The following is a 26670-nucleotide window of genomic DNA, read 5'->3' on the forward strand; positions in this document are numbered from 1 at the left end:
AACAGAAAAAGTTATGAAAAGTAAAACTTTGCAATCATGCTCAATAAATTCATTCACAACAATTCATGCTCAATAAATAGTTTAAAGATGCTTTCAGCTTTCAGACAAAAGATGATCCTACAAGCAAATGGATCTTTTTCTTTCTTTTCTCTTCTCTAGGCTTTCCCTCCAAATGCCATCACCGTATTTTTTTACTGCAGTTCCGTGACAATATTTTTCACAATAATCAAATGGGTCAGTTATCGCCTACACCTCATGTTTGATAAAGGAGAGGTGATCCAGCAAAAGCCCTCCCGAAAGAAAGAAAAGGCAAATAAAGACAAAGAGGCCAACACTGATCGCATAACTAATGACAAAAATCCAAGGTAACATTTCTAATTAATGTCTCAGCTCACAATTTAAGGTTTTAATGTTGATTAAAGTAATTTTTATCATTTATTAGTTGTTTATGAAAATATGCCAGGATAGGCAGACACAAATATGTTTTTCTTTATTTAAGCATACACTTAGGCATAAAAATGTTGATACTCCAGATGTTTAACTGACAATATGACCTTATACCATGCTCTGGAATTCCCTTGCATTAGGCTTAGCCTAGCAAAGTATTTTACTTCAGTATTTTTATCTCATTTAAATGCTTAGGGCAGGCTAGAGTATTTTCAGAAAGAATATTTGGGTTTGTTAATATAAAAGTAATACATAGCATAGAACTTTAAAATTATTAAAAGTTATTCTCAAGTGAGCATTCCTCACTATTCTTGCCCTCATTTCTTTGGGTTCCTTAAGAGAGCATGTCTTATTTTAAAGGAATGTTTATTAGCTCTTAAAACTTTGTGTATGGTGAATTTGACAAAGTGGAATCGAGGAGGAAAAATCGTTTGGGAACTAAGGCAGAAAAAACCCATTGTTCTGCCCGTGTGTTTCTCCTGTTGGATTAGCAATAATGGGCAGATTAACAACGGCAAAAATGAAGAGGCCGGGCCACCCCTCTCCACGCCTCCGCTCCACGGCAGCTCCAGAGGACAGAGTATAACCTCTCATCACTCTTCTGGGCTCCTGGTTAGTGCCCTGGTTTTCTGTGTCACCCTCATGTTGCACGATTGTAGTTTACGTGTGTTGCTGGTAAATACTGGCCTCGCTTGGGAATGACCTGAGGGGGGCGCTTGGACCACAAGATAAACCAATCACGTGCTCCAAGCACACCCACCGGCCCCTCTGCCTCCGCCCACTTGGGCGTGTGGTGGGAGGGCTCCAGCCTGGCAAGAAGCACCGGTAAGAACCTTCACTTCCCCCTCCCTGCCGTTCATCTCCCTCTCATATTTGCAGTGCCTGCCCCTGGAATCCCCTGCAGCAGTCCGTATTAAATCACACTTAGCTATTGGAAAGTCAGTAGATCACCTTTTTTTTCCCTGGATTCACTTTCTTGGGCTCTATTCCTTATAGTATAAAATAGCACAGGATTTCTTTTCTTTACTTTCTTATTTTCCAAACTCCCTTTTATCACAGCACAGTGGCCTGGGTTGAATATAGGTAGGTCTATATTTTTGTGTTGGTCTTTGCTTCTGATTTTATTTGTGGACCCTGTATTGTCTCTTCCCTGCATGCCATTTAGAAAAACAGTGGCTGGAGTTCCCTGGTAGCTCAGTGGGTTAAGGGTTGTCACCCTTGCTGTGGCAAGGGTCACTGCTGTGTGGTGTGGGTATAATTGCTGGCCTGGGCTGAAGGCGCAGCTGAAAAGAAAAAAGAAAAAAAGCAGTAGCTGCTGCTCAGTGTCTGTTGACTGCCTGGAAGTGGGCAGGGAGCTGTCATATTGATTTTTGTTCTTGCATTTATTTAGGAGTTTCCAGCACAGGAAACAGTGGAAGATCTCAAAGGTAGAGTGTTTATTCTTCTTGTTTAATATTTTATCACAGCATTATCCTCAGGGAAGAGAAAAATAATTTTTATAAAGCAGAATGCCAGTGACTTCATTCAGAGTTAGCCAGACCTCAGATTGTATAGTTATATTTTATTTTCGTTTTTTTAAAGCTTTAATTATTTCTTATCTGAATTTGTATTTTGGGTCTATGTTCAGATCTGATATTGATCATATGTCACTGTCCTTTCTTCAGTCTGCACCTCAGTTCATATGGCTCATATTAGCAGATATAAAATAGGATAAATTCACTAGTGACACAGTCTTTTTATTATATTGATTACGCTGAAAAATGGCAGAGGAAATGACATTACATTCTGTGTATCTGCTTTTCTCTCAAGTGACAAATTTTGTTTCTGGGAGTTTTCTTTTAAACCCTCACCCCCATATTTTTGCTTTATCTTTTTACTAAGATTTCATTTTATTGTCTGTTGATGGCTTTCAGAAAACTAAGAAAAGAACTTTTGGAGGCCTGAATTAAGCCCTTCCTTTCTCTGCAATTCTATTTTTTTTTTCAGTACTACTTCAAAGAGAATTTTATCCTTTATTTAAATTTTGAAAATTTTGTAAAATCTTATTTTCTGGAAAACAGCTGAAATTAGCAGCATGGTCCTGAAAACCTACAATGAATTTTTTTTTATGACTCAGCTAAATTCCATGCTATTAATATATCAAGGATTATCCGAATTCTTTTTTCTATGTTACTAGTGAAATAAAATGTGCATTAGTTAGGTCTCAGATACTTTAATCACACACGAAGCTTCATAACATTGTAATCTTGTCTGTTTTTATTTATTTATTTATTTTTGTCTTTTTAGGGCCGTACCCTCGGTACATGGAGATTCCCAGGCTTGGGGTCCAATTGGAGCTGTAGCCGCCAGCCTACACTACAGCCACAGCAATGCCGGCTCCAAGCCACATCTGCGACCTACACTGCAGCTCACGGCCACGCCGGATCCTTAACCCGCTGAGCAAGGGCAAGGATTGAAACTGCATCCTCATGGATGCTAATCAGATTCGTTGGCACTGAGCCACGACGGGAACTCCTCTTGTCTGTTTTTAAACACACATTTTCCCTTATGTTGAACTATATACATATTCTTCCAGATCAGGTGTGTGGTTGCTATTAATACCCTTATTTTACCTTTCAGTGTCTGTTCTGGCCTTTTAATTTCATCATTCCAATTGAAAGTTTCTTCCTTCCTTCCTCGCGTTAGGGATTGCAGGGTTTGGCAAAGATCATTTCATTCTGAGTCAATACAAGTAAAATGTTTGGGGCGTTTAGACTCACGCCTGATTTCTTTGGTCTTTTATTCATCAGCACTGCACTAAAGCAACTTTTTTTTTCTTCAACCAACCTCATAATACCCCATCCCACATCCAGTTTTTCTTGTTGTTAAAAGCACAATGGCTTTGTTCTTTAACAGCTCTATTGAGATATAATTCAGATCCATGGAATCACCCATTTAAAGTGTATAATTCAGTGTTTTTTTTTTTTTTAGTGTATTCACAGAGTTGTGTATATGTTGAAGCAATCAATTTTAGAATATTTTCATTACCTTGAAAAGAGAGCCCACACCACTTAGCCGTCACTCCTCAATCTCAGATCTCCTCTAGGCAACCACTAAAGCACTTTCTGTCTCTATAGATTTGCCTATTCTGGACATTTCATATAAATGAGTCATATCATAGGTGGTCTTTTGTGACTGGTGGAATGTTTTCAGAGTTCGTCTATGTTGTAGCTTGTATCAGAACTTCATTTCTTTTTATTTCCAAATGATATTCCGTAAATAGATATACCGCGTTTTATTTATCCATCTATCAGTTGGTGAACATTGGGATTGTTTGAACTTTTTGGATATTGTGAATGATGTTGCAACAAATATTCACGTTCACGTTTTTCTGTGGACTTGTTTTCATTCTCTTGGGTGTATATCTAGGAATGGAATGATCAGGTCCTTTAGTAATGACCTGGCAAATGGTTAAACACAGTTAACCACTCGAAGAACTACCAGGCTTTTCAGGAAAGCAAGTGCATCACTTTACACTCCCACCATCCATATATGAGGGTCACAATTTCCCTGCATCTTTGACAGCTCGTGTTATTGTCCATGTTTTTGGTTCTAGCCATTCTAGTGGATGTAAAATGGTATCTCGTGATTTTGATTTGCATTTCTCTAATAATTAATGATGCTGATTTTTCATTATCATCATTGTCTTTAGAGAAATGTCTGTTTCAAGTCCTTTATCCAGATGTGTTTTTTTTTTTCTTCTTCTTCTGCTTTTTAGGGCCAAATTTGTGGCATATGGAAGTTCCCAGGCTAGGACTGCCAGCCTATGCCACAGCCCGCAATGTGGGATCCAAGCCATGTCTACAACCTACACCACAGCTCACGGCAATGATGGATCCTTAAGCCATTGAGTGAGGCCAGGGATAGAACCCAAATCCTCATGGACACATGAACATAACTGGCTGAGCCACAGTGGGAACTCCCACCTTTGCCCAGCTTTTAATTGGATTGTCTTTTTGTTGGTGAGTTGTAAGAATTCTTTATATGTTTTTGATATAAGTGCCTTATCAGATATATTTGCAAATTTTTTTCCTTTTCTGTGTATATCTTGTCACTGTCTTAATAGAGTCCTTTGAAACACAAATGTTTTCCATTTTCGTGAAGTCCACTTTATTGTTTCTTTTGCTGCTTGGGCTTTTAGTGTCATACATAAGAAACAATTGCCAAATCCAAGATCAAGATTTATTAGCTTTTATATTCAGGTCTGTGATTCATTTTGAGTTAATTTTTGTGTATGAAGTGAGGTAGAGGTCAAGCATAATTCTTTTGCATATGTTTGTTGTCCTAGCACTGTTTGTAGAAAAAATTATTTCTTTCTCCCATTAACTTGTCTTGGCACCTTTGTTGAAAATCAGTTGACCATACATGTAAGAGTTTATTTCTGGTCTTCCTATTCTTTTGACCCATATATCTCTCATTATGCCAGTATCACACTATCTTGATTACTGTAGCTGTGTAAGTAAGTTTTCAAACTGGGAACTGTGTGTCCTCCAACTTTATTTTGACTATTCTGGGTCCCTTACATTTCCATATGAGCTATTAATTTCTGCAAGAAAAAAATGCCAGTTGGAATGTTGATAAAGAGTGTATTGAACCTATTAATATTTGGGGAGAGTTGTCATCTTAACCATATGAAGTTTTCTAATCCATGAATATAGGATGTCTTTTCACTTACTTGAATTTTCTTTGATTTATTTTTTTTTTTAACAATGATTTGTGGTCCTAAGTATACAAGTCTTGCACATCTTTTGTTAAATTTATTCCTCAGTATTCTATTCTTTTAGATGCTAATATGACTGGAATTGTACGCTTAATTTTATTTCAGATTGCTCACTGCTAGTGTATAAAAATATAAGTGATTTTTGCACACTGATTTTTATATTGTACAAACTTCCTGCATGTTTATTAGTTCTAATATTTTTAGTGGGTTCCTTATGATTTTCTATACACAAAATGATATCATCTGTGAATAGAGATCCTTTGCTTTTTCAATCTAGTTATTCTTTTTTTCTTTTCCTTGACTAATTGCTCTGGCTATAATTTCCAGTCCAGTATTGATTACAGGTTGTAATAGTGGATATCATTGCCTTGTTTCTGATCTAGTGGAAAAAGTATTCAGTCTTTCACCATTTAGTATAATCTTAGCTTTGGGTGTTTCATAACTAGCCTCTATCAAGTTGAGGGCGTTCTCTTCTAATCTCAGTAAATTGAACGTTTTTATCATGAAAGAGTATTGGATGACTTTTATCAAATGCTTTTTATGCATTTATTGACATGACCATGTAATTTTGTCATAGTATCTTTTTTGATATATATTTTTCCTTATAATATAGTATGTTTTTACATTTAGTGTCCAAGATAGAAGCCAGTTAACTATATTTGGTTCGATTTCACTGACAAGCAATGTCTTGGTGGAGTCATTTTAGGCCAACTGTTTTTCTTAGTTTTCGAGGTGGAAAATTTATTATTACCATTTTTACTTAGGGTTAAATGGGCACTGAGACATGACATACTAACATATTCATAAAAGACCCATTAATAAGCCATAGTATGACTTCATTCATCTCTATGCAATACATTTTAGTTAAACAACTTTTCTTCTCTTGGCTTTCATTATAGCACATTTTCCTGATTTTTGTCCTTCTTAGTATCCTCTGATTGACTCCTCTCTATTATTTGACCTCTAAAGGCTGGAGTACCCCTGGTCTTGGTCTTGGGCCCTTTCTCTTTTTGAAATACTGGCTGTCCCTTGGAGAGCTCATACCTGGCTTTAGACACCACCCGTGTGATGACGATGCGTACATTGGCTTCTGGACCTCTGTCTCCTGCATCCATCTGCTTACACCGATTTTCTCTTGGAGAAGATCTCTAATTGTCATATCAAATGGATTGCCTCTGATTTCTCAGTTGATTGTTCTACATCTGAACCTCCTCTGGTTTTCTTCCTATCAGTAAACAGTACCACTGCCCATCCAGTTGCCAAAGCTCCAAAGTCAAGGAGATTTCCTTGGTTGCTCTTTCCCTCGCCACACCGCCCCCCACCCTCCGCCCCCAGCTTCAATCCATCAGCAAGTCCCATTAGTTCTACTCCAAAGCATATCTCAAATGTATCTCTTTGTCTCCATGCCCTCACTTCCTCCCTGGACCAAAACCCTGTTATTTCTCACCTGAATAGCCCCCTCACTGGTCTCCCTTCTTCCATTCTTCCAGAATTCACTGTAGTCCTCACTCAAGCAGTAGACAGAGTTCTCTTTAAAAGTTGAACTCAGATCATGTACTTCCTCCTCTCCAGTGAAAAACTTTCACTGGGTTCGTATTATTCTTAGCATGAAATCCAAGCTACTTTGGCATGAAAGCCTTATATGTTTTAGACCCTCTCTGCCTTGGTTTAGAAGGGTTAAGTAACTTGGCCGAGGTCATGGAGCTGGTAAATAGCAGAACCAGGACCTTTCCTCCTGCAGTAATGTTGTTTAAACCATACCAGTTGGCCCCTGGAGCCACAAAAGAGCAAGAGCTAAAAGTCTGAATTGTTCTTTTAAATAGAGAGATTTTAAGACCAATTTCACAGCAGAGGTGATGTTTTTGAAATAAGCATCTGATCGCATTGGTGGCCGGTGTTGGTTTTAGATTTATCATTAGGTCGTGCTCCAGAACATTGTTCATCCCCTCTAGGTGTGAATCAAGTTGTTGTGTGTTTATTTCAGGTGTCATACTGTCAGATGACCAACCCATTGCGCCAGTGTCATCTACCTCACCTGGTATCAAAACGGAAAGCTTACCTGCTTCGAAAATCTCCGTGCTGGAAACCACGACCACATCAGCAATACCAATGAGACCAGTCATGGCAGAAACTCTCATCGATGATAAAGGGAAGGAAAGGAGAGGCAAGGGGCAGCCCCCTTTCCACCACAGATCTGAGGGTGGCTTGGTGGATAAAGAGACCATGAAGAGGTTTCCCCACCTGTCTTTGTCTCAGTATGACTTACTAGAGACCGACATTTCCTTCCACCCTTGGGGGAGTGAGAATTCAGTCCTGATTCCAGAACCTGGGAACTATGCCCAGGGCTCCATAAGGGAACAGTTGCCAAGCAAGTCGCTTCAGGACAGCCTGAGCAGTAGCTGCCCACAGTGTGACACGGTCATCGCCAATCCCAGGTGTGAGCAGCTGGACACTTGCCAGCAGGTAGGGCCACCCTTGGGTCAGGACATGGACTACTCAGATAGCGAGGTCGCCGTCACGCTTATAGATACTTCTCAACCCGGAGACCCACGGAGTCTGCACGAACCCATTAAGATCGTCATCACCATGAGCAGTACCCCCACCTCCATGACGGACTTGGAAAGCTCGCTCCACCTGAAGGTGATTGGCACTGAGCGAACTGGGATTAAGTCTGATGCTGAGCCAGCTACCCCCGGGGCAGCCGGTCCTCCAGATGTGGAGCAGATAAGAATTCCTGTCATCACCCTCGAGCTGTCTGAGGATGAGGGAGGGGGCGGCATGTGTCCTGAAAGCAATGGAAGTGACAGGACCCCAGAGAGACTGATGGTGGAGGCATCATCCAATCAGTGTTCTGGCTATGAATCTGGGGAGGGAGGAATCGCCACCAAGGATGGCAGCCCTTCCCCAAGAGACCACTGTGGGACAACTCCCCCCCACACACCTCATGCGGTCTCCGTGTCGGAGGTGGGAGTGGAAGGCCAGGCTCACCTTGACCCATCATCCTGTAGAACCAGCCAGGAGAAGAGACATGCTCGTGTCCTCAGTGTAGACAGTGGGACTGATGTCTTCTTAAGCAAGAGTTCTGCAGAAATTATTCACGACAAAGAGAAAACGATACCAACATCCAAATCTGACCTCGAGGCCAAGGAAGGGCAAATACCAAATGAGTCCAACTTCCTGGAATTTGTCTCCCTGTTAGAATCCATTAACACTTCCAAGGTGGTGGCGTCTGGCCAAAGGAACGAGCCAGCTGAGCAGAAGAAAGACAGTGAGCTTCTCGGAGGTAGGACTCCACATTGCTTCTGTTTGGATGATACCCAGAGGGCAGTACATCTCTTTGTTTCTTGCCTCTGTGATTTTGCAAACAGTGGGACAGCTGTAGAATAACTGTTGGCTGCTTGGCCTTGTTGCTGATGTTTGCTGAGTCAGCCAACGCTAAACTGTGTGATGAGCACAGATTAAAATGGGCTTACTCCACTGGGACCTTTAAGACATAGCAATGAATAGTTGGCTTCCCGTCAAGGCAGGAATATGTATTTCTAAGACACTTTTTTTTCTTTTTATGGCTGGACGCGAGGTATATGGAAGTTCCCAGGCTAGAGAACGAATCAGAGCTGCAGCTGACTCCTATGCCACAGCCACAACAAGGCCACATCCCAGCCACATCTGTGACCTACACTGCAGCTTGCAGCAATGCCGGATCCTTAACCTGCAAAGTGAGGCCAGGGATTGAATCTGCACCCTCACAGAGACTATATCGGGTTCTTAACCCACCGATCTGCAATGGGAACTCCAAGTGCATCATTTCTGCATTGTATCTCTGATGAGAGCATATCTATGTGGTGGGTTGGCTTGCAGGAGGCTGTGGGTCACGTGGCAGCTCATTTTCTTTGCTATAGGTTGTAGCATTTCTCCATGCTAGGATTGTCCCTTTGCTGCTGGATATTCTCTGTTCTCTGGGACAGTCAGGGGGCCCTTTTGGCTCCATGCTGGCAGCTTTCAGTAATTTGCCCTTGTTTCTTTTGTCTTCCTGGTGCTCTGCTGGTGGGCTTGTGCTGCCTTGGTGGACTGGTCCACTCTTGCCTAAACAGTCATTAAATTTGAATATTTAAATTATGTAAAGTGAATATATTCCTCATTTTACCATGCTTTATGTAACCAAGATTTTGCAATAGAGTGACAAGATCAGGAGAGATTTGATTTTAAACAAATATGTGCAGTCCAAGAAAGCATTGAATACTTTGAGATACACATTTTTCTGATAGAAGATTTAGATGCTGCTCACCATCTAATTAACATAAAGATTCATACATTTAGGAGAGCCCATTGTGGCTCAGCAGTTAAGAACCTGACATAGTGTCCAAGAGGGTGTGGGTTTGATCCCTGGCCTCACTCAGTAGGTTAAGGATCCAGCTTTGCTGCAATCTGTAGTGTAGGTTGCAGATGCGGCTCAGATCCCACGTTGCCATGGCTGTGGCTGCAGCTCTGATTTGACCCCTTGCTCAGGAACTCCCGTATGCCACAGGTGCAGCCAAAAAAGGAAAAGAAAAAAAAAGATTCATGCATCTAGACCAGTACTGTCTAAGGGAGTTTTCTGCAGTGATGGAGCTGGCATGTATCTGCTGCCCAGGACAGACTAGCCACGCATAGCTATTAAATACTTGAAATGGGGATTGTGCAGCTGGGAAATGGAATTTTTGGTTTCATTGAGTTTTACTTCATGTAAACAGCCTTTTGTAGGCTACTGTATCGTACTGTGCTTATCCAGACGATGTGATGTGCACCTTCCTAGGAAGCTGTGTGAGTGCTGAGCAGAGCCCTTGCTTTGGAACCTGGTAGCCCAGGGCCAAATTTTGGTTTTTCAGTGCCAGCTGGGTGAGCTTAGACAAATCACCAGATGCATCTAAGTCACAGTTTCTTCTGTAAGGTAGGAGTAAGAATATGTACCAGATTTACTGAGAGGATTAAATTAGGTAAATATGTGAAAAGTCTTTCTACTTGATCAGTTTCAGCCCTCTATTCTGATTTTCCCTTTAGGCTTTATCCGAGGTTTATTGGGTTTCTCTAACCTAAGTCTCTGCTCTTAAACTTTGCAGCCAGCCACTGTGATCAGAACAGTGTTGAAGGAGAAATCTAGGGGCAAAGTTGTATGGATGCTATGAGGTTTTCTATGGAAGGGAACAAGCCTGGTTGTGGGGAACTTGCAGGTACAGTAGGGAGAGAGGAGTTAGAGTGGATTTTATGCTTATTCCGGGAAAGTTTTTTTTTTGCTTGTTTTTTTTTTTTGGCTGTACCTGCCCTTGGCATGCAGAAGTTCCCCGATCCAAGGGTCAAACCTGAACCACAGCAGCAACCTGAGCCACAGCAGTGACAAATAAGGTGGCTCCTTAACCTGCTGAGCCACCAGGGAGCTCAGGTTTTCTTTTTTTAAATTTATTTTTAAAAAAATTACCAAGCTTTTGCTCATCTTATTGTCCTAAGAATTATCCTCCCCCACTTGTTTTTTTTTAAATTTAAAGTTGATTTATAATACTATTTTTGTTTCAGGTATATATTCACAACTTTTCATTTAAATTTTTATTCATTTAAATAAAAATTTTATTTTTTATTATTTTATTTTATTTAAATAAAATGAAATAAAATTTTATTTTATTTAAATAAAAATCATTAAAAAAGTAAAAAAAAAGATTATACTTCATTTAAAGTTATTCTAAAATATTGGCTGTATTCCCTGTGCTGTACAATATATCCTTGGTACCTTATTTATTTTAAACATAGTAGTTTTTCCTTATTAATCCCCTCCCCCATCTTGCCCCTCCCCCTCCCTTTCCTCCACTGATAACCGCTGGATTGTTCTCAATAGTCTGTTTTGTTATATTCAGTAGTTTGTTTTATTTTCTGGATTTGACATATGAGTGATGACATACAGTATTTATCTTTCTCTATCTGGCTTATTTCACTAAGCCTAATAACTCCAAGTCTCCATGCTGTTGCATCTGGAAAAATTTCATTCTTTTTGATGGTTTAGAAGTATTGCATTGTATATATATGTATCTTCTTTATCCAGTCATCTGTTGATTGACACTTAGGTTTCTTCCATATCTTGGCTATTGTAAATAATGCTGCTATAAACATTGGGATGCATGAATCTTTTCAAATCAGAATCATTTTCTTAAGATATATACCCTGGAGTGGAATTGCTAGGTCATATGGTTGTTCCACTTGTAGTTTTTTGAGAATCTCTGTACTGTTTTCCATAGTGGCTGTAATAGTTTACATCCCCAGTGTACCAGAGTTCCCTTTTCTCCACATCCTCCAACATTTATTATTTGTTGACTTTTTTGATGATAGTCATTCTGACAGGTGTGAGGTGATTTCTTGTAGTTTTGATTTGCATTTCTCTGATGAGTAACAATTTTGGGCATCCTTTCATATGCATTTTGGCCATCTGCATTTTCTCTTTGGAAAAATGTCTATGCAAGTCTTCTGCCCATTTTTTAATTTGGTTGTTTGTTTTCTTGATATTGATTTGTACGAACTGTTTATATATTTTGGATGTTAACTCCTTATTGGTCATATCATTTACAAATATTTTCTCCCATTCATTAGGCAGTCTGTTTTAACAATTGTTTCCTTTGCTGTACCAAAGGTTTTAAGTTTAATTAAGTCCTACTTGTTTATTTTTGCTTTTTTTTTTCTTTTGCCTTAGGAAACAGATCCAAACAATAATGCTATGATTTATGTCAAAGAGTTTTGGCCTATGTTTTCTTTTCTTTTTCTTTTTATGGCCACCTGTGGCATATGGAAGTTCCCAGGCTAGGGGTCGAATTGGAGCTGTAGCTGCAGGGCTACCCCACAGCCACAGCAATGCTGGGTACGAACTGCATCTACGACCTATGCAGCAGCTTGTGCCATCCTTAATCCACTGAGTGAGACCGGCGATGGAACCCACTCCTTAGGGACATTACGTCAGGTTCTTAACCCACAGAGCCACAACAGGAACTCCTGCCTATGTTTTCTTTCAGGCTTTTTTTCGGGGGAGGGTTGATTTTATGCTTAGGTCTTTAATCCATTTTGAATTTATTTTTGTTCATGGTGTGAGGAAATGTTCTAATCTCATTCTTTTACGTGTAGTTGTCCAGTTTTGCGAGCATCACTTATTGAAAAGACTCTTTGGGGGAGTTCCCCTTATGGTTCATCGAAAATGAATCCAACTAGTATCCATGAGAATGCGGGTTTGGTCCCTGGCCTTGCTCAGTGGGTCAAGAATCTGGCATTGCCCTGAGCTGTGGCATAGGTCACAGAAGCTGGCAGCTGTAGCTCCAATTTGACCCCAGCCTGGGGACTTCCATATGCTATACCTGTGGCCCTAAACAGAAAAAAAAAAAAGAAAAAAAGAAAAAAAAGACTGTCTGTTCCCCACTACATATTCTTTCCTTCTTTGTCATAGATTAATTGTCCATAAGTGTATTGATTTCTTTCTGTGATTTCTATTCTGTTCCATTGATCCATGTGTTAGTTTTTGTGCCAGTACCATGGTATTTTGATTACTGTAGTTTTGTAGTGTAGTCTGAAGTCAGGGAATATGATATGTCTAACTCAGTTCTTTTTTCTCAAAATTACTATGGCTATGCCAGGTATTTCATGCTTCTATGTAAGTTTTAGGATTATCTGTTCTAGTTCTGTGAAAAATGTCATGGGTATTTGATAGGGATCACATTAAATATGTAGATTGCTTTGAGTAGCATGAATATCCAACACTTGAGCATGAGATATCTTTCCATTTCTTTGTATCATTTTCAATTTCCTTCATCATTGTTTTATGGTTTTCAGAGTATATGTCTTTCACCTCCTTGGTTAAGTTTATTTCTAGAATTTTATTCTTTTTGATGTATTTTGAACAAGATTGTCTTCTTGCTTTCTCTGATAGATCATTATTAGTATGTAGAAAAGCAGCAGATATCTTATATTAATATTGTATCCTGGAGCTTTTCTGAATTCACTTATTAGTTCTCTTACCTTTCTGGTGGTTACTTTAAAGTTTTTATATATTGTACCATGTCATCTGCAAATGCGACAGTTTTACTTTTTCTCTTCCAATTTGTATGCCTTTTATTTCTTTTTATTGTTAGACTGCTGTGGCTAGTCATAGGCCTGAGACTTCCAATGCTATATTAAATAGAAGTGGTGACATTGGGCAACCTTGTCTTGTTTCTGATTTTAGAGGTATAAAATAAACATCCCTCTTAGAACTGCTTTTGCTGAATCTCATAGATTTTGGAAAGAAGTGTTTTAATTTTCATTTATATTGAGGCTTTTTCAGATTTTTCTTTTTGATTCCTTCATGTTTTTTTCATAGCATTGCTCAGTCTAGATATGCTTGTGTTTTTCCCATTTTTCTTCCTGTAAATGATTACTAGTTTCATGCTTCTGTGGTTGGACTAAATGCTTGATATAATTTCTATCCTCTTAAATGTATCAAGATTTGTTTTGTGGCCTAGCATGTGATCTATGCTGGAGAACATTCATGTGCACTTGAAAAAAATGTGTATTCTGCTGTTTTTGGTTGTAAAATCATGTAGATATTTATTAAGTTCAATCTGTCTGATAATGTACCACTTGAGACTATTGTTTTCTTCTTGATATTCTGTCTGGATGTTCATTGATGTAGATGGGGTGTTAAAAAATACCCTACTATTATTGTATTGTTGTCAGTTTCTCCCTTTATGTCTGTTAATATTTGCTTTATACATTTAGGTGATTGTGTAGTAGGTACATTCATATTTGGAGTTTTTTGGCACATATATGTTAAAAAATGTAATATCCTCTTCTATTATTGATCCTTTAATCATTATAGAATGCCCAAAGGCAAATGTTAGTGTGCTTGATATTGTCCCAGAGGTCTCTTAAACATTTCTCATTTAAAAAAATTTTTTTTCCTTTTTGCTTTTCTGATTGGATGATATCTATCCGTCATTCTATCTTCTAAATCACTTACATGTTCTTCTCTCTCACCTAGTCTGCTGTTAATTCCTTATAGTGTTTTTCATTTCAGTTCTTATATTCTTTAGCTCTGATTCTTTTTTTTTTTAATATGGTCTAGCTCCTTGTTAAAATTCTCACTGTGTTCTATTCATTTCCCTTGTTCAGTTAGCATTCATGTTACTAGTACTTTGAACTCTTAGCTGGTAAATTATTTATCTCTGTTTCATTTGTTTGTTCAGGAGTTTTTTTCTTATTCTTTCATTTGAAACAACTTTCTCTGTCTTCTCATTTTGTTTAACTTTCCCCATCTCTGTAAAGTTAGGTTAAGCAGTTATCTATCCAGTCTTGAAGGGGTGTCTTCCCAGGTTTGAAAGCATCCCTATGCAGGCTACATGTGCCCAGTGGCTTTGGTGGGAGAGCTGGATCTGATGTGAGCTTGAATTATATCTTCCCTCGGTGTGCTGGAAGTGTTACTTTGGAGGCAGGTGGGGCTGGAGATGGAGGGGCTAGGAGCAGAGCCAGGTGTTATCTGGGGCTTCTTCTCTGCTCATTGTCTGATTCTGCCCTAATGGGGGCAGGGTAAAGTCCAAAGTTGCTGGAGCAGAAGCCCCAAGGGTCCGGTACAAGCTGGTTTCATTTTCTCTAAGTTTGCATTCTCCCCACTCCCAGCATCAGCACCTGGCCCCAGAGGAGAGCAGTGCTGGAGCAAGAAGGGCTAGAGTGGCATCTGGTGTGGCCTGGGGCATATGCCCCAGATCTGAGCTATGTCTGTGACCTATATCACAGCTCACGGCAATGCCAAATCCTTAACCCACTGAGTGAGGCCAGGGCTGGAACCTGCATCCTCATAGATACTAGTCAGGTTTGTTACCACTGAGCCACAACAGGAACTCCCTACTCTACCATTTTGATTGCTTCTCTCCAGATGTTTTTAACTGAAGGATGAAAGAGAAGAACAGTAAGTATTTTAGTTCTAGGGAGGCAGTCTGTGTCAAAGGTGCCAAATTAGAGGGTTTTTCAGAGGTGCCTTATATCTTTGAGGCTGGTATTATCTTCTTGTCCTTCTATTACTAAATAATAATTTGTTATTTATTATAATATAAAAACCCAATTTTGGAGTATATTTATAAAACAACATGAGGGTGTTTAATGATATTAGCAACTTAGGGAATTATCTTTTAGCCTTTTCCTGCTTGATTGTGAAACAGTGTTAGAGCCTGGACATGATTGTAAAAAGATAAGTGATTTTACAGTTCTCTCTATGGTACTCTTATTTCCAACCTGGATCATCTCCACAAAGGGCTTTAGGATTATCTTCAGGCCTTGGGAATATTCCGAAGTTCAAGGCTATGGAAAACTACACACTTACCAACAGACTTTAAAACCATGTTTTTGTTTTGTTTTGATACAGCTTTATTTTAAAAAAACAAAGACCACTCAGATGAGAAGAAGTAAGGCTATTGTTCAGAGCTGACTGTAGCAAGGGAGTCAGTCACCATCATTTGCATTTTGGCTGAGCCTCCAAGTCAGGTGGAGGAGAGGGAAAGCTTTGTAGTGGAAAAGAGGATGGCTTCCTGGGTAATTGGCAGCTGTTGGCCTACCGAAGCTGGAGGCAGGCTAATTAGAGCATCCCATGTGATTGGCCAGAGGGGCATATTTGACTTTCTGTGATTGGTTGGATTTCTCTGGTTGGAAGCAAGGACAGAAATTAGGGATTAATCAAGTCCTGGCGTTTGGGGCTGGTTGCTACAGAGGTTATTGTTTGGCTTCCTGGACCTTTTGCTAGAAATGGTGGTCTGACTTCCTACAAGTCTGACTTGTATGTAGTATGTTGGTTTTCTGGTCTGGTTACTGGAGATAATGGATTGGTTCTCTGGGCTGGTTGCTATAGATGTGGGGGTCAGAGTTCTATTCATAGATAAATTTTTCTGGCCATTGTGCATTTGTATATTCAGTTTCTTCTAGGCTTTCTAAGAAAATTATCATGAACATGTGTGGAAATGATTATTGAATAATTATCTGTAATATAAAAAAATGGGACAACCTAAATTTGTAACAATAAGGGTGTATTTAATAAATTATATTACATTAATGTAATATTATGTAACTTCCATTTTTGGGTGATGTAGAAGAATATATAATGTCATTAACTATTTAAAATACTTCAAGGTTATAAAATAACCTCTGTATTATTATTTAATTTTTGAAAAAAATATGATGCCTAGGAAAAAATATGTATCAAGTTTGTTCTTGTATCAACATGGTGGGGTTAAGAGTAATTAATTTTTTTTTCTTTTCTCTAGTTTTAAATTATATGCCATTCATGTGTACTCTTTTTCAAAACAGAAAAATTCCTATAAATGTGTATTTTTCAAAGGGAAAAAGAAAAAAAATAGCCCATAGGTTGACATGTGTAATGTGCCTATTTAAGAGAAGTCGAGATTAAGATATTAAAGGAAGGAGTTCCTTCCTGTCATGGCTCAGTGGTTAACGAATCCGACTAGGAACCATGAGGTTGTGGGTTCAATCCCTGGCCTCGCTCAGTGGATTAAGGATCTGGTGTTTCTGTGAGCTGTGGTGTAGGCCAGCAGCTACAGCTCCAATTGGACCCCTAGCCTGGGAACCTCCATATGCCTCAGGTGCAGCCCTAAAAAAAGAAGACAAAAGACAAAAAAAAAAAAGAAAAGATATTAAAGGAGACTGAAACAGATGACTCCATGTACATGTAGCGTAAGGAGGCAGAGCTGTCTGAATGTGCTTTCCTTCATTTTTTATGACATGCTCCTTGGCTACAACTATTTGTTATGATCGCTCTTTCTCACAACTGTGTTTCTTGAAAACTGTGAAAACTTCTCTCTTGACAAGCTGTCAAATGAAATGCAAACATTTTTATACGAAAGAAATTCTAATCGTTTCACAGATGCACTGGAATATTTATCTTCAGGACTCACATAGAAGCCAGCAGTGTTTCTCTAATAACTTGAAGTCTAAGGATGAGAAGCTTTGTTATGTACCTAGTGATGTGATTTAGACCCCAGGGAAGCTAGCCTCATTTCACTTTTTGAGGTAGATCTTGGCAGGCTTTCTGAATGGTATGTCTTGAAAGAGCCTATGGCTTCAAACCACTCTCTTCAGTTATGGGAATACAGTGGATATTGTGACTTTAGAAGTGGCTGTTGGGAGCTCCCGTTGTGGCTTGAAGGAAAACAAATCTGACTAGCATCTATGAGGATGCAGGTTTGATCCCTGGCCTTTCTCAGTGGGTTAAGGATCCATTGTTGCTGTGAGCTGAGGTGTAGATGGCAAATGTGGCTTGGATCTGGCTTGCTGTGGCCGTAGTGTAGGCCAGCAGCCACAGCTCCAATTGGACCCCTAGCCTGGGAACCTTCATATGCTGTGGGTGTGGCCCGAAAAAGACAAAAAAAAAAAAAAAGAAAGAAAAAAAAAGAAAAAATGACTTCAGACAGAGAAGGCTGACTGTTGGGGCAGATTCTGCTTTGCATAATGGTGTAAATGAAGACCCTTGTTTGGGTCCATTATTTAAAGAGGATTCTAAAAATTCAAAAAAAATGATATTTATCTGTTGATCTTGGAATTCTAATCATCTTAAAATCTGCCCAAGGTAAAGAGCAGGTGTGGTGTCTCCTTGAATCCTCCACAGTGCCAAACTTCTGGTTCAAAGTCAGCTATACTCAATGAACATCTGCTTTATGAAGAGATCACTTTTACCTTTAGCTTGAAAGTTGAGATTTTTGAGAAGGAGTAAGGAGGAAAGATTGATGAGATTTTAAAATGGTAAATGGAACCTTACTCCAAAAGAGCCAGGGTCTTTTTGCAGTTTTTTCCATCAGATGCTGTCCATTTCTGAGTTTTGAACCTGTTAATCCTAATCTAAGTGAGTGCTTTTCAGTTGGGTAAAGCAGTGGTCACTGGAGTTATTTTAAGAGAGTCCTTGAACCTGTACATAAAATAGATGGTATTTGTAGATGTCTAAATAACATATCTCCAACATACATGTACTTTAAAAAATATTTAGGTATTTTCATAATTAGTAAAATCAAAATTATTTAAGCACATTCTGAATTCATGGGAGCTGGTTAGATTATCTATTCTGGCTTCAGTTTTGGAAAGTTAATTCTAAGTATTTTCACATTAATTTCTTACTTAATATTATGTTAACACATAAAGCCATGTTTTTCAGATAACTATTCCCAGGAGAAAAAGGAGGAAATCCTGGAAAGTGAGAAACCCAGTGGATGCTATGCCAGGCAAGGGAAACCAGACATGCAAAGTCAAGACCATACCAGCACCAGCCCTGGACTCACTGAGCCCACCAAGATCCCAACCTTGTAAGGACAACTTTCTTATTTAGCTTCATGTTGGTATAGATGGTGAAAAACCTCATTTAACCGGCTCCTTCTTCAAACGCTTTGTTAAGGATAAGGACGAATTCTGAATCATTTTTGAAACTTTTATTTATATTAAGTTTCCAGGGCAATAGACAAAGGCAGATAATCTACAGGGTCACTTCCCAACAAGATAGTTCTGTGTTGCAAGTCATCAGTGGGCCTGAAACATCTGTGCAAGATGAGATGTCTGTGGACGCCATGCATGTCTTCATTGATGAACACGGTAAGCGATGAAGGAGAGGAGGGAAAGCCAGCAGATTTCTCAAGTCCCATGAGGTCTCTTGGCCTGAGGACAAGTTTACCCCGTACCTGAAAGTGGAACGGTCCTATGAAACCTTTCCTAAACTGAAATGATGCAAAGCGAAGAAGCAGTTACCTAAGGATGCAGAAATTAAATCAATAGAAGACACGAATGCTCCTTGACAGGTCAAAGCTGTGGTGGCTCAATGCGGAGATGCTGGGTGTTGGTCCCAGGAAGGGGGGGCTTGGCAGTGCTGCTTTCACGTCTGGGATGTGCACTGGCTCTCTAACTGCTGGACACATGCTGAGTGCTCTTTTTCACTGTGAGCTTTTAGAAACAAAAAGCATTTTCAGATTTCTTTCATTAGCAAAAACAGGTACTAATGTAGATCTTCTCTAAAAGTGAAGTGGTGTAAAGCAAACTTTGGAAAAGTGAAGGATAACTGTACTAGACTTTGGAACAGGAAGACTTAGATCTGATTGCTCACACATAAGGTTCTTAAAACAGGGTGTGTGCCCTCCTGCTTCAGAGCCTTTGCACATTCCGGGTCCCTGTGCTCACGTTGTGATAGTTAATCTTTCAGACGGCAATTCTAAAGAAAATTCTGCAGGAAAACCTTTCCTGGATTTTCTAGGCTTAATCAAATTCCTGTACTTTTGCTCTTAACATCCCAGCCTTTTCCTTCTTTGAGACTATTACAGCCTCTGTTTTTGACCTATAATAATTTGACTAATGACATTTCCCTGCCACAGCTGTAAGCTTCAGGAAAGTAATGCCCAGCATCTAATAAATATTTATTGGATATAGGTTGAAAATCTGACCTCGATATATTTTTAATGCCACGTTATAAAAAAGATTTAAAGTAATAGGAAGGAAGGAAGACAGTTTTTCTAGGGTGGGTCTTGGATTAAATCCCTCAATTAATAATTGTTATCCTACTCCCCAAAGGATCTTGGGTTGGATAATGAATTATGTTACCTTATCTAGGAGTTCCCTTCATGGCTCAGTGGTTAGCAAACCTGACTAGGATCCATGAGGATGGGGTTCGATCCCTGGCCTCGCTCATCCGGCGTTGCTATGAGCTGTGGTGTAGGTCGCAGATGTGGCTCGGATCTGGCATTGGTGTAGATGGGCAGCTACAGCTCCGATTAGACCTGTAGCCTGGGAACCTCCATATGCTGTGGGTGCTGTCCTAAAAACAACAACAAAAAAATTAAGTGATATCTATAGATATTAATACTAATAAATTAATATCTGTCTTATCTGTAGATTGGTATTTTATAATCTGAAGTGCTTTTGCATCTTCGGAAATACAAAGGGACTTTTACATTATAAAAAACAACATTAGCACTTCTGTCAACACCTCCAGAGGGGCTGTGGTTGTCCTGGTTGGTGTTTCTCTTGGTGGGACAGCCTTCACCTTGCGGTCCAGCACTGTGGACAGCGGCGTTGCAGCTGCTCACAATGGACAAGGTTAATTATGCTCCCGTGTCCCCTGAAGAAAGTACGTCTAAAGCCTCTTCTGGGGAGAGACCGTTTACGTTTACAGAGTGAACTGATTTTCACACCTCAATACTCTGAGACACCTTAGCAGACTAATTTAACTCCACAAATTAATTCTATCTCTTGCTTTTCCTCATTACCAGGCTGACACACCAGTCAGCAGCTATGCCACTGCTCATCTGCAAATTCAAAGGTAGGGATGGCCTCAGGTGGCCCACCAGTCAAGAGCACACACTTAACAAGCTTCTTTTTACACGTGATATAAAAAACCCACCAAAACCGAATTAAGGCATACACAGGTGATCCTGACACATGAAAAGAACACACAAAAAAATGTGTCGAAAAGAATGTATAGAAGGGAATTAGAGATGGTACAAATTAATTGATCAAAAGCCATTAAGTCATAAGTAACTGAGTCGTATGATATCACTTATACGTGGAATCTAAAAACACTGAGCATATTTACAAAATAGAGACTCACAGACATAGAAAACAAACTTACGGTCACCAAAGGGGAAAGCGGGGGAGGGCTAAATTGGGAATTTGGGATTAAGAGATATACATTACTGTATATAAAATAGATAAACAACAAGGACCTACTGTATAGCACAGGGAACTATATTCAATATCTCATAATGATCTGAAATGGAAAAGATCTGTAAAAGAATATACATGTATAACTGAATTATTTTGCTGTACATCTGAAACATAGTAAATCAGCTATACTTCCATTAAAAAGAAGTAACTGGAGTTCCCGTCGTGGCGCAGTGGTTAACGAAGCCGACTAGGAACCATGAGGTTGCGGGTTCGGTCCCTGCCCTTGCTCAGCGGGTTAAGGATCTGGCGTTGCCGTGAGCTGTGGTGTAGGTTGCAGACATGGCTCGGATCCCGTGTTGCTGTGGCTCTGGCGTAGGCCGGTGGCTACAGCTCCGATTCGACCCCTAGCCCGGGAACCTCCATATGCCGCGGGAGCGGCCCAAGGAAATAGCAAAAAAAAAAAAAAAAAAAAAAAAAAAGAGAGACAAAAAAGAAGTAACTAAGTCAGGCTTGTCTAAGCACATTCTGAGAGAAGTATGTCAGATTTTCTTAGGTTACACGTTCTACAGAGAAATACAAAGAAGGGACCTGGATTCTTTTTTTTTTTTTTTTTTTGTCTTTTTGCCATTTCTTGGGCCGCTCCTGCGGCATGTGGAGGTTCCCAGGCTAGGGGTCCAATCGGAGCTGTCGCTGCCAGCCTATGCCAGAGCCACAGCAACATGGGATCCGAGCCGCATCTACCCACTGAGCAAGGGCAGGGATCGAACCCGCAACCTCATGGTTCCTAGTCAGATTCATTAACCACTGCGCCATGACAGGAACTCCCTGGATTCTTAACAAGTATTAAAATCATCCAGAATGAGCGCCTTCTAATTTGAAAAAATGTAAAAGCTTAAATGATCATATACAAATAATTGTGTGATATTTTCTACTGAAATTTTGCAGGAGAAATTAAATCCTGTTATTTAAAGTCCGGAAATCAGAAAGAAGGTCCTTTCCAGCATCAGCCATCAAATTATGACGGCTTCTCTCATGCTCGGTAAGTGGAGCTTGTTTGCAGGTTTGGGAGGTGTCGCGTGGCTGGGGGCCGTGTGATTTACCCTGACTGTAAATGAAGTGAGGATCCTGGTGTAGCTTGAATGTGATAATCCCTTTGTACGTGTCAGAGCACGTGGGTTTTGTGTGAAAGAAAAAGAACATTGGATATTGTAGAATAATTGAAAATAAATGGAACTGTTTTTGTAGTCGCCACTTCAAAGAATGCATATAACATACAGATATAAGCGGTGATGCAGCTTGAGGTGCATTCTTAAATTTGTCCCGGAACAGAATAGAGATGTAGTCAGTTCTCATCTGCACTGATGAGGTGAGCTCTTTTGTAGATAGATGGTCTAAACATCTTTTCTATTCTCCTAAAGCATTGAGTTACTTTCTTTTTTTTTTTTTTTTTGGCTGCACCTGCATCGTATGGAAATTCCCAGGCTAGGGGTCCAGTCAGTGCCACAACCACAGCAACACCAGATCCGAGCTGCATCTTCGACCTATGTTGAAGCTTGAGGCACCTCGGAACCTTTAACCCACTGAGCGATGCCAGGGATTGAACCTGAATCACCATGGTTACTAGTTGGGGGTCTTAACTGGCTGAGCCACAACAGGAACTCCTTGAGTAACTTTCTTTTTCTTTTTCGTCTTTTTTTCAGCCATATGGAAGTTCCTAGGCTAGGGGTTGAATTGGAACTACAGCTTTTGGTCTACGCCACAGCCACATGGGATCTGAGCCATGTCTTCAGCCTATACCACAGCTCATGGCAATGCCAGATCCTTAAACTACTGAATGGGGCCAGGGATTGAACCCAAGTCCTCATGGATACTAGTCGGGTTCGTTTCTGCTGAGCCACAATGGGAACTCCTGAGTAACTTACTTAATTACATTAATTAAGTTGGTGTCGAGAATATGTGTGGATTTATGGTGGCTTTGGGCAAGTTGTAAATCTTGTCAATAAAGAACGCAATTCACCCTTCATTCTGGACTTCATGATTCCTTGAGGGTCATCCATATAGACACGCCTCAGTAGCTTGCTCTGAGTGAGGGAATAAATTTTGTGAGTACATTTCTTGGAATTGTGTGCATATTTGAGGCTTTATGGAAGACTTTGTGGTGTAGCTGAAATATCTTAGGCTTCATGCCTGAAGGGTGTAGAGAGTTACAGGAATCTCAGGTCCAGATGCTATGGGTCAGTGTTCCCTTCCTAAGCTCAAAGTTTCCTGACCAGGTGTGCGTGGGACGTTCAAGGGAGAGCCTCAAGTGTGCCCAGAACAAAGTCTGTCCTTGTCTCTGCAGTCTGGCCTCCAGGTGGGACTCAGGTGTGTGCCAGCCTTTTGTGGTGTTCTCTTGCAGCCCCTGGGGCTCCTCACCTGCTCAGGAGCGTTGGTGGCAGCTGTCATGGTGGATCCCTGCCACCCAGCCGCACCTGGGGCCCCGACACTGAAGCAGCCTGCTTGCGTCCAGAGCCTGTGCTGCGGGGAAACCAGTGTTAGTCTCCATCACATCATGACTCCTGCTCTTCCTCTGCCTCCCTCGGGCACCCACATCACATGCCAATCAAACCAGCCAGAATGAAACTCTCCTGGTCCAGCCAGAAAATGTGCCCTGCACTCACACGCAAGGGGCAGCCCATGGAGCAGAGGTCTGATATCCCCATCTCAGCTCTGGCCTCCAGGACATTTTGTTGTAGTGGTTTGACAAGTGCAGTCATCCAAGATAGAAGCTTTGCTTCAGACAAAATCAATATTTACATCTGAACCCAGCTGGGAAAGCTGTCCTATAATTCTGCAATCCTCACTGGAAAGCAGTCATGTTTTTAAACAGATCCAAGCCTCTTATTCTATCCCCACATAAATTTACAAGGCTTTTAAATTCTGATTTTCCGGGATAAACATACTTCACCTTTCCCCTAGGAAAGCACTTTAACTGCTTTTGCGGGTAATGCCAGCTAGACTGAGGCCACATAAACAGAAGCTTAAAGAACTAAAAATAGTTCTCTGGTGGCTCAGCGGGATAAAGCATCTGGCGTTGTCACTGCTGTGGCTTGGGTTCCATCCCTACCGTGGGTGCTGCCAAAAGAACCCCACCCCCAAACAAAAAGCAAAACTAAAAATACACAGTATGCAGATAAGGATTAAAGAGCGTGCCTGTAAGATTTTCAATAAGCCCCACTTATTCAGACCATGCCTAACCACACGACACCCGTTAACTCCCTTTCTTCTCTTACTTTCTCTCTGTGTATTAAATTTCCCCCAGTTCTTGCTTTCTTTGGTTTCCTCTGCATTTCCTTTCCATCTTAGAGCTTTTTTCTGTGTCTCCCTCATTTTGAGGCCTGCCTGAGCCAAGCTTTGCCATGGTGCATTTCCTCTGGGTAGGAGAGCTTTTGGTGAGGGCAGATTCCTGCACCGCTGGGGTGCTGGTGGATACTGAATGTGTCTGTGCTGGGCATTCCTGTCAGGCCCTGTGATTGCATGGGGAGTCTCAGAATGTCAGGCTTCTCCTGGATCTGCCTGTTCATGAACACAGAATGGTTAGGCCCTTTCTGTCTGGTGGTTTATCTCTCACCATCACTCTCCCATTCCTCTGGGAGAAATCCGAGTCAAACAGGCTTCACTGACATGGGAATTGGGGCCATGTCACTGAGCCCTGGGTGGATGGCTTCAGCATGTGGTTTATCTCTCACCATCACTCTCCCATTCCTCTGGGGGTTTTTTGGTTTGTTTTTGTCTTTTTAGAGCCACACCTGCAGCATATGAAAATTCCCAGGCTAGGGGTTGAATCAGAGCGGCAGCTGCCCGCCTACATCACAGCCACAGCAATGCCAGGTCCTTAACCCACTGAGCAAGGACAGGGATCAAACCCACAACCTCATGGTGCTAGTTGGGTTCATAATCCACTGAGCCACAATGAGAACCCCGCCATTCCTCCGTTTTGACACTGCTCTCAGACACTTCACCCTGATGGTCAAAAGATGCTTGTAGCGGGTACCACCACTTATGTCTTCTCCCCTTCGGTTCCAATGGGAATAACATGCTTCTTCCCCAGAAACCCCAGTGTAAGTCTCTCTGTGTTACTCCTTCCGTCTGACTGGGCCCTGACTGGGCCACGAGCCCTGAGCATCATCAAGGCAAGAACTTGATTCAGGTCTGTGTACATACACAGACCTGGAATTGTGGGCCCCCTCTGAGAATGTATAGGCATGGCTCTTCAGAGGGAAATTTGGGTAGGGTGGGTGGATACTGGGCAGCAAAAATCAGCAGTGATCCCCGAGGGTGCTCCTTCTGATAAAATTGCAATTTAATGAATTCCCATGCTTCTTTAAAAGAGAATACTCATCAGGTTTTTATAAAAGCAACTTTTGGAGTTCCCTGGTGGCTCAGCAGGTTAAGGCTCCAGCATTGTCATAGAAATGGCCTGGTCACTGCTGTGGTGTGGGTTCAATCGTTGGCCCAGGAACTTCCATATGCGCTGGGAGAGGCCAAAAAAGAAAAAATGAAAAGGAAAAAAAAAAGGAAATAAAAGCAACTGCCCCTTAAAGAAATGTCCTTAGTTGTCTCATTTCTTGTATGTGAACATTCTGATGGACAAGCTCTGGGCCCACCAGCCTCACAGGCTAAGTTCTAAGTCTCTGACCCCCTGCTCTTTCCCAAGGTATCTCCACAGGATGTTGGTCTTAAGAGCTCTACCAAAGGAAGTCATGCAGCCATGCCTGCCTTCTCTTTCTTCTGCTTAAAATAATACCTGTGTTTGCTCTTATATGTGTAGACTCTTCTCTGAGAACATCCATGTCCTCGATGCTGTCTCCTCTTTGAAATAAGTTGGTCCTTGGGAGTTCCTGTCATGGCACAGTGGAAATGAATCCGACTAGGAACCATGAAGTTGCGGGTTCGATCCCTGGCCTCGCTCAGTGGGTTAAAGATCCGGTGTTGCTATGAGCTGTGGTGTAGGTTGAAGATGTGGCTCGGATCTGGCATTGCTGTGGCTGTGGCTGTGGCTGTGGCCAGCAGCGGTAGCTCTGATTAGACCCCTAGCCTGGGACCCTCCATATGCCGTGGGTGTGGCCCTAAAAAGACAAAGACAAAAAAAAAAAAAGGAAGTTGGTCCTTGAGAGGGGACTTTGGAGTGTTATAGCCACTCAGCGACCCATTTGGGCATAAGGGATGTATGGAGTTTCCTGTTGGATGCTCAAGCACAACTCTCTAGTTACTTTGTGAAATGAGAGCCTTGAAGCTGTTCCCTGTGCAGCTCTGGAAGAGAAGAGAAGTTATGGGGCTGCCATCTGTTTAATTCATGCTCGGGAAAAATGGCTCAGTCCTATGCAGAGTCAGTTGACCTTCTAGATTTAAACTGCTGTCTGACAAGCTTATGGTGGCACTTGCAACAAGTCTCAAACTAGCACCCCCCATCCCACGGCCCTCTACTCAGAGGTGTTGAAAGCTGTGCCACCAGCTGTGGGAGGCTAATTTCCATGGATTTGGAATAAACCTTGGCTTTCATGGAAGTGTGTGAGGTAATGTGATGGTTTGGATTTTTGTTGGTGTTTTTTTTTTTTTTAATTTTTATTTTTAGGGCCACACCTGTGGCCTATGGACGTTCCCAGGCTAGGGGTTGAACCAGAGCCACAGCTGCCAGCCCACACCACAGCCACAGCAGTGCCAGATCCAAGCCAAGTCTACTATCTACACCACAGCTCATGGCAACGCTGGATACTTAACCCACTGAGCGAGGCCAGGGATGGAACCTG

General features: G+C 41.1%; 1 protein-coding gene across 1 annotated transcript in view; it reads left to right on the forward strand.

Moving 5' to 3' along the window:
* Window positions 1–255: 255 nt before the first annotated feature.
* LOC125116958 (pecanex-like protein 2) overlaps window positions 256–26670 on the forward strand; it is a 267908-nt gene continuing 241493 nt past the window's right edge. The window contains exons 1-7 of the mRNA XM_047762658.1: window positions 256–365; window positions 939–1059; window positions 1838–1874; window positions 7191–8489; window positions 18393–18540; window positions 18678–18823; window positions 21827–21920. Of these exons, the coding sequence (XP_047618614.1) occupies window positions 256–365; window positions 939–1059; window positions 1838–1874; window positions 7191–8489; window positions 18393–18540; window positions 18678–18823; window positions 21827–21920 (1955 nt within the window). The remainder of the gene's footprint in view (window positions 366–938; window positions 1060–1837; window positions 1875–7190; window positions 8490–18392; window positions 18541–18677; window positions 18824–21826; window positions 21921–26670) is intronic.

Source organism: Phacochoerus africanus, chromosome 15 (genome assembly GCF_016906955.1).
Source record: "Phacochoerus africanus isolate WHEZ1 chromosome 15, ROS_Pafr_v1, whole genome shotgun sequence".
Taxonomy (NCBI): Eukaryota; Metazoa; Chordata; class Mammalia; order Artiodactyla; family Suidae; genus Phacochoerus; species Phacochoerus africanus.